At 43.0% G+C, this 8862-nt stretch overlaps 1 protein-coding gene across 1 annotated transcript in view; it reads right to left on the bottom strand.

The window, feature by feature from the left end:
- The window catches only part of LOC105991011 (alpha-2-macroglobulin-like), a 57721-nt gene that overhangs the window by 34550 nt on the left and 14309 nt on the right, over positions 1–8862 (bottom strand). Inside the window, exons 8-12 of the mRNA XM_013023570.1 lie at positions 8098–8218; positions 6546–6660; positions 4964–5073; positions 3012–3173; positions 1–231 (exon numbers count right to left, since the gene is read on the bottom strand). Of these exons, the coding sequence (XP_012879024.1) occupies positions 1–231; positions 3012–3173; positions 4964–5073; positions 6546–6660; positions 8098–8218 (739 nt within the window). The remainder of the gene's footprint in view (positions 232–3011; positions 3174–4963; positions 5074–6545; positions 6661–8097; positions 8219–8862) is intronic.

The raw sequence follows: 8862 nt of genomic DNA, 5'->3' as shown, positions 1-8862 counted from the left end.
CAGGTAGTAGAAGACCAGCTCGCTGAGCTGGGGGAGGAGCTCGCGGCTGAGGACGTAGTGCGCCTGCGCGCGGTGCTCCCGGTGGCAGGGCAGCCGGCCCGGCGCCGGCTCCAGGCGCACGTAGCTGTTGCTCAGGGAGAACACGGGGCGGGCCGTGTGCTGCGCGTCGGCGTGCTCCTCGCTCAGCCAGTGGTAGCCGCCGTAGCAGGGGCGGTGGTCCTGGTGCTTCACCTAGGGTGGAGGGAGACGCGCACGTGTCTATAGATGACACACATACACATGGGGTAGATGATGTCTGCCATCCGTCACCTAGACACACATGATCATTTATAGATATATATCATCCATCATCTATACACACATATCATCTATCAGATTATATATCATATACTATATAACTCCTATACCATAGATCATATACGATATAATACATTATACATTTTATAGAATAGATATTTATATATTATATATGTTACTGTTTACTATGCATTTTACAGTATATAGCGTATGTATTATATATGCTGTACAATTGTATATAATAGATAATGTAAAATAGATAATGTAATTTATGAATATGTAATAAAATGATAGATAGTATATATGATCTGATATCATATACTATATAAATGATAGAATAATATAATAAATGTATACCGTATATAGTGTAGTATATATACTATGCTAATATAATAAGTATATACAATATATGGTATGTAATATATAATGTATACTGTATGACATAATGATATGTCACCTGCCATTATATAATACAATATACCATTATACATTATGTACATAATATGGTATATTATATTTAATATATAATATGGAATATCTTATATAACATAGCATATATATCATAGACTAGATGATATATATAATTATTCATTACATTTACAGATTATATATGTTATATTTCTTTACAGATTGTAAGATTTCAAAGCAGGCCTGTGATCTCCCTGTTACCCCTCTACTGGTAGCTAGGCTTTGTAGTAGCAAAGGAGAAGACCCCCGATTAGGTCTGTCTGTATCAATCGCAGGTATGATTTGCCTCTTCACTGTACACTGTCCTAGGCTGGGAATTTGTGCATCTGAAGAACATAAAAGCAGGCCTTCATTGGCTCAGTAGTTTGCTCTAAAGTTCTTTGGCTGCTTTACCTGTGTAGATAAAGACACTGAAATCACCCTGAAAGAGTAATTAATGTATAGAAATTGAGAAGCATGCTTTAGAAAAGAGTGCTCTCCGCACCTCCCTCCCTCTTCTCTCTTTCTCTCTCTCTCTCCCTCTCCCCCCGCCCCATCCTGTATTGGGGTTTGAACTCTGGGCCTGGGCACTGTCTGAGGTTTTCACTCAAGGCTGGTGCTCGAGCGCTTGAGCCACACCTCCACTTCCACCATGGTTTTTTTGCTGGTTAATTGGAGATAAGAGTCTGACAAACTTTACTGTTCAGGCTAGCTTTCAATGGTGATGCTCTCATTTGGCTTTTTGCTCAAGGCTGGTGCTCTACCATTTGAGCCAGAGTTCCACTTCTGGCTTTTTGCTGGTTTAAGTAGAGATGAGACTCTCCCAGACTTTTCTTCCGGGGCTGGCTTCGAACCATGATCCTCCCATCTCAGCCTCCTGAGTAGCTAGGATAACAGGAAAGAGCCACTAGCACCCAGCTGATACAGGATTTTAATCACAACAATGAATTACTTCCTTTTTATAAATGTAGTAGACCACAAATTGGTTCTAATTTCTATTTTCTTCTCTATATGAAGCTCAACACAAGTTGTAAATTTCATATCTTTCAGAGTGCAACTTGGGTAAGAAATCTTCAAGCCCATTTCTTTCCAAACTTGGGGTAACAGTAAGAGAATTTCCCATAATTCTCCTGGTGCCAGTGAAGAACAGTAAGGGAATTTCCCATCATGCCCGTGTGTGGATGGAGAGCTTACTGTTACAGTGAGGGAATTTCCCATCATGCTCGTGGTGTCAATGGAGAGCTTGTTACAGTGAGGGAATTTCCCGTCATGCTCGTGGTGTTGATGGAGAGCTTACCGACACAGTGAGGGAATTTCCCATCATGCCCGTGGTATTGATGGAGAGCTTGTTACAGTGAGGGAATTTCCCGTCATGCTCGTGGTGTTGATGGAGAGCTTACCGACACAGTGAGGGAATTTCCCATCATGCCCGTGTGTTGATGGAAAGCTTGTTACAGTGAGGGAATTTCCCATCATGCTCGTGGTGTGGATGGAGAGCTTACCGTTACAGTGAGGGAATTTCCCATCATGCTCGTGTGTTGATGGAGAGCTTGTTACAGTGAGGGAATTTCCCATCATGCCCGTGTGTGGATGGAGAGCTTACCATTACAGTGAGGGAATTTCCCATCATGCTCGTGGTGTCGATGGAGAGCTTACCGATACAGTGAGGGAATTTCCCATCATGCTCGTGGTATTGATGGAGAGCTTGTTACAGTGAAGGAATTTCCCATCATGCCCGTGTGTTGATGGAAAGCTTGTTACAGTGAGGGAATTTCCCATCATGCCCGTGTGTGGATGGAGAGCTTACTGTTACAGTGAGGGAATTTCCCATCATGCTCGTGTGTTGATGGAGAGCTTGTTACAGTGAGGGAATTTCCCGTCATGCTCGTGGTGTTGATGGAGAGCTTACCGACACAGTGAGGGAATTTCCCATCATGCCCGTGGTATTGATGGAGAGCTTGTTACAGTGAGGGAATTTCCCGTCATGCTCGTGGTGTTGATGGAGAGCTTACCGACACAGTGAGGGAATTTCCCATCATGCCCGTGTGTTGATGGAAAGCTTGTTACAGTGAGGGAATTTCCCATCATGCTCGTGGTGTTGATGGAGAGCTTACTGTTACAGTGAGGGAATTTCCCGTCATGCTCGTGGTGTTGATGGAGAGCTTGTTACAGTGAGGGAATTTCCCGTCATGCTCGTGGTATTGATGGAGAGCTTGTTACAGTGAGGGAATTTCCCGTCATGCTCGTGGTGTTGATGGAGAGCTTACCGATACAGTGAGGGACTTTCCCGTCATGCCCGTGGTGTTGATGGAGAACTGAACCAGGCCCTGCTCGTCCGTGGTGGCGTTGGACTGGTGCTTGGCTTCATTCGCTGTGATGAAGACGATCTTGTTGGGCATCGGGACCCCTTTGCCGTCCGTTAAGCGCACCTGCAGGTTCAAGGCCACGGGTCAGTCCCAGAAACACTAGCTGGCCGGCCCCAAACTCCTTCATTCCTTCACCCCTCCATCAGACGCCTCCAAAGCGCCAGGCTCTGGAGATGCAGCAGTGAGCATCGATCAGCACTCAGCTCGGTGCTGAGACCCTAGATAGAAAGCACACAGATCCTTGCATCATAAATCCCAGGAAGAAAGGCCAGCAGTTCATTCAAGATGATCGGAGCCACACCTTCTGGACATTTTGGGGACACTGTGGGTGAAAGATCACCCTTGGAAAAATATGGCCCCACAGAGTAACACAGTCATGGAGGATGTTAACCCATGAACCCAATGTATTTGATCCTCAAACACTGATTTTCTTTTTTAGGGGGGGAGTTGGTAGTTGGGCTTGAACCTCCTTTCTTGCTTAGCTTTTCCTGCTCAGAGCTGGGTGCTCTACAACTTGAGCTACACCTCGACTTCTGGCTTTTTGCTAGTCAATCAGAAATAAAAGAGCCTATTAGATGTGTCTTTCTTTTTTTTTTTAATAATGATTTCATACTAACGATAAGCCCCATGTTCAACTCTCTACAATTTTCTTTCTTTTTTTTAATTTTTATTTTATTTATTTATTTTTGCTTATGTGGTGCTGAGGAATCGAACCCAGGGCCTCAGGCATGCAAGGCAAGCGCTCTACCACTGAGCCACCTTCCCCCCCCCCCCCCCCGTTAGATGTTTCTGCCCAGGCTGGCTTCGAACTGGGATCCTCATATCTGAGCCTCCTGGGAAGCTAGGATGAAAGGTATGAGCCATGGGTGCCCAGCAAACTAGCTTTATTTTAAATTGACATTGTGGATTGTATATATTTGTACAGTAATGATCAGATGTAATGATCAGATATTGGCAATTGATGTATCTATCACTGGTGACATAAGTCATTTCTTTTCTCCTTGCTTTCTTCCTCTTTTTTTTTTTTTTGGTCCTAGTGGTTTGTACCCAGAGCCTGGGTGCTGTCCCTGAACTTTTGTGCTCAAGGCTGGTGCTTTACCACTTGAGCCACAAGCTCCACTTCTGACTTTTATTAGTTAATTGGAGATAAGAGTCTTAGGGACTTTCCTGATTGGGCTGGTTCTCACATGATTCTCAGATCTCAGCCTCCTGAGTAGCTGGGATTACAGGCGTTTTCTGAGAATATACCAATCACGGTAAAAGATTTGTTTTAGTAGATCGGTGAGAACATTTTGAGATCTGGGAACTTCTAAATAGTATTTGTCTCTGTGGTTACTGTTTTTCTTTTACTGTATACTTATTGAGCGGGGGCTGCTGGCTCACATCTGTAATCCGAGCTACTCAGAAGGCTGAGATCTGAGGATCAAGGTTCGAAGCTAGCCAGGGCAGACAATTCTATGAAACTCTCATCTCCAGTTAACCAGCAAAAAGCCACAAATGGAGGTGTGGCTCAAGTGGTAGAGTGCCAGCTTTGAGCAAAAAAGCTAACTAAGAGCGTAAGGCCTTGAGTTTAAGTCCCAATAATGGCAGTTTAAAAAACCCCAAACACACACATATATAGTTATTATAGGAAAGTATTATACACATAAGGTTTATGGAAGAAATCTTAGGGCAACAGTGTATTTAATAGTTTAAAGCATGGAACCATTTCCTATACAAATGTAAAATGACCCGATCTATTATTATGTGACTTTCGACTTTTGGATCTATGAACCGACACTGGATGGGACCCCAGGCCTCTGTGATCGGACCTGCCCAGACCCTGTGCGTCACGTGACTTGCTAACCGCACACCTGCGCGAAGAAGGGGATCCCGGGTCTGAAGTGTGAGTCCACTCTGACAAAGGAGACTTTGGTGATGGTTCTTGTGATTGAGCTCGATGCTTTGCCCTTTAATTCCACGCCTGAAAACAACAAAGAAATAGGCCATTTAAAAAACAGATTCACTTGAACTATGTGGATACTATATATTACTTATGTGTACTTATTGTTACTGGAGACGCAGTTAATGCAATTTGTTATTACATTCTTTTTGTACATACTGTATACTATCATAAAATATTATACAATCATTATAGATTATATAATATATATTATATAAACATATTTATATAGAATTATACATTATATTTTTATAATTACAAAGTATTACATATGATATAATGTATATTTTATAACATATTTTACAATTAATGTAATTATTTAATTATTATACACTTGTATATTTTATATATAACATATATACAAATATATTCTATATAAATATATAATTTATATAATATACACATATATAACTATGTTGCTTGTAATATAATTATATACATTGTATATTACACATATATTACTATGTAATATGACATATTACATATATTACACATTTATGTGTAATATAATTATATACATTATATATTATATTATACATAATATGCTATATTACATATAGCTATGATACATTAATTATACAATACATTTATTATATGTGAATATGTACTTGAGATATTTAATTATGTAATATATATATTTTATTATATATAAAATATATGTAAATATTAGAATATATATGATTATATGGAATTATGTATTATTATAGTTATATAATGATTATATATAGTCATATAGTTATAATATAGCTAAATGATATTAGAGTTATATATTATGTTTTTATATGTAGTTATATATATTGTTATGTTATATTTAACTATTATAGTCATATCTTATTTATAACATTTTAAACATTATGTAATTATTCTATAGTGTTGAATTATATATAATTATTTTGTACTATATAAAATATAGTATAAGCTGAATCATATATACATATACTGTCTGTTTATTATAATGTATGATAGTGATATATTATATATTATGTATATTTTTTATGCTAGTACTGGGGCTTGAACTTAGGTCCTTGTATTCTTTTTTTTTTTGGGTCCGGTCATGGGGTCTGAACTCTGGGCCTGGGTGCTGTCCCTCAGCTCTTCAGCTCAAGGCTAGCGCTCCACCACTTGAGCCACAGTGCCACTTCCGGCTTTTTTCTTACGTGGTGCTGAGGAATCGAACCCAGGGCCTCAAGCATGCAAGGCAAGCGCTCTACCACTGAGCCACCTTCCCAGCCCCGTCCTTGCATTCTTGCTTGGCCATTCTTGCTCAAGGCTGCCATTCTACCCTTCAGCCACAGCTTCACTTCCAGCTTTTGGCTGGTTCCTGGGAGGTAAGTGTCTCATGGATTCTTCCTGTCTAGGCTGGCTTTGAACTAGGATTCTCAGCCTGCGAGCAGCTGGGATGATACGCCAGAGCCCCCGGTATCTGCAGTGGCGTTGTTACCTGGACTGAGCACCCACCGTCTTAATCTCCCGTACCCACGTGGCCCTCAGACCTGTGCCTTCTTCTTGGATCTTGGCCTCGGCTTCCAGTCTCATTTCGTACTCCTGTCTCCTCAGCTGGAAGCCTTTGGTTTTCACCAGCTGGGTGAAGCAGCCGTTGCTGTTTAGCTTTAGAAGAGAGAAAAATGCAATACCAAACCATAATGCATGCTAGATGGTCACGCTGGGCAGGTCAGTCAGTCTGGGAGGATTTCTTTGGACAAATAATGCTAGCCCTTCCCCTCTCCCTCCCATCCCTCTCCTCTCCTCCCTCTCTCCTTCTTCCCTTTCTCTCCCGCTCTCTCTCCCCTCTTCCCCCACCTCCTTAGGGCCCAGATTCTATTCTTGAGCCTTTTTGCTCAAGACTGGCACTCTACCACCTGAGCCACAGCTCCACTTCTGGCTATTTTGGCTGCTTAATTGGACACAAGAGTCTCACAGACTTGGCTGCCTGGGCTGGCTTTGAACCCTGATCCTTAGATCTCAGCTAGGATTACAGGGGTGAACCACTGGTGTCCAGCAATGTAAGCATTTTCTGGGACGAGGCACTGCATTTGGTGGAGGTGCTAATTATCCACCATGACTTGTGTATACAATGAGGATGTTTTATCATATGATAATAATAGAAGTAACTTGTGTATCATGGGCAGGAATTGCCTTGCTAGCTGAAGTTTCCTAGATAGAATGATACCAAAAAAAATGCATTAGAAGTTTGAGGGTTAACCTTTATCTAGACAGGCAGCTACTGCTCCCCTAATTTTGGGTCTCCTCCAAGTGGACAGGTGTGGTTGTGAACCAGCCAATGTGTAGCAGACAGGCAGTTAGAGCAATGTGACAGGCTCCAACTCAAAGAAAGTGGGAAGACATTTTCCTATGAAGTTGATATGTATATGTATATGTGTATGTATATGTGTATGTGTATGTATATATGTATATGTTGGGGGCTGGGAAGGTGGCTTAGTGGTAGAGCGCTCGCCTAGCATGCACAAAGCCCTGGTTCAACTCCTCAGTACCACGTACACAGAAAAAGCTGGAAGTGACACTGTGTCTCAAGTGGTAGAGCGCCAGCCTTGAGCCAAAGAAGCTCAGGGACAGCGCCCAGGCCCTGAGTTCAAGCCCAGGACTGGCAAAAAACAATAAAACTACAAACATGTATGTCTTTTTTTCATAAAAGGAGAAACCACAGGAAGCACTGGATGGTTCGATCTCTGTCAGCGTCTACCACAGTTCTTTTGAGCCAGGACAAAGAAATAAAGAATTACTATTGTGCTCAGTCATTGATGGTACATATATATAATATATATATGTGTAGATATAGATTATAATAGTACATATCTATGTATATGTGTATATATTATATAGGTTATAACAGACAGCACTGGGTTCTCTGTGGAATATTTGCCCTTGGTTCCACGAGGTAGAGCCCTGTTGGGTCACTGTCCCTTCCTTCATTTTTAATGCTATTCTGCTGTGATGACTCAGGCGTTGCACATGGGTTATCTTTCCCGAGTCTGGGAGTGGGGGTCCCCTCTGTTCTGGGCGGTGTCCCCCTTCTGTCCCGCTCACCTGATGACTGAATGTCTCGCAGAAGGCTTCCGACTCCCTGCCATGGCACGAGGAAGGCTCCACGTACTCCCTGCAGACCTGCAGCGTCCCGAGGCCAGGGACCGGCTTGCCGAAGGTGTACCTGCAGGGAGGGGGAGGAGTCATCACAGGGACTTCCCTTCCTTCCCTCCCTTTCTTCCTTCCCTCCTTCCCACCTTTCTTTCTTCCTTCCTTCCCTCCCTCCGTCCTTCCTTCCTTCCTTCCTTCCTTCCTTCCTTCCTTCCCTCTCTCCTTTTCCTTCCTTTCCTCCCTCTTTCCCTCCCTCTTTCCCTTCCTCTTTCCATCCTTCCCTCCCTACTTCCATCCTTTTCCTTCCTTTCCTCCCTCTTTCCCTCCCTCCCTTCCTTTCCTTCTTTCCTTCCTTCCTTCTTTCCTTCCTTCCTTCCTTCCTTCCCTTTCCTTCTTTCCTTCCTTCCTTCCTTTCTTCCTTCCTTCCTTTCTCCCTCCCTCCTTTTCCTTCCTTTCCTCCCTCTTTATCTCCCTCTTTCCCTCCCTCCCTCTCTCTTTCCCTCCCTCTTTCCTTCTCTCTCCCTCCCTCCCTTCCTTCCTCCCTCCATCATTTTCCTTCCTTTCCTCCCTCTTTCCCTCCCTCTTTCCTTCCTTCCCTCCCTCTCTCCCTCCCTCCCTTCCTCCTTCCCCCCTTCTTTCCTCCCTCCCTCCCTGCCTTCCTTCCTTCCCTCCCTCCCTCCTTCCTTCCCTCCCTCCTTCCCTCTCTCCTTCCTTCCT

The sequence above is a fragment of the Dipodomys ordii genome, unplaced genomic scaffold (assembly GCF_000151885.1).
Source record: "Dipodomys ordii isolate 6190 unplaced genomic scaffold, Dord_2.0 Scaffold69, whole genome shotgun sequence".
Taxonomy (NCBI): Eukaryota; Metazoa; Chordata; class Mammalia; order Rodentia; family Heteromyidae; genus Dipodomys; species Dipodomys ordii.
This window is presented reverse-complemented; position numbering and strand designations above follow the sequence as displayed.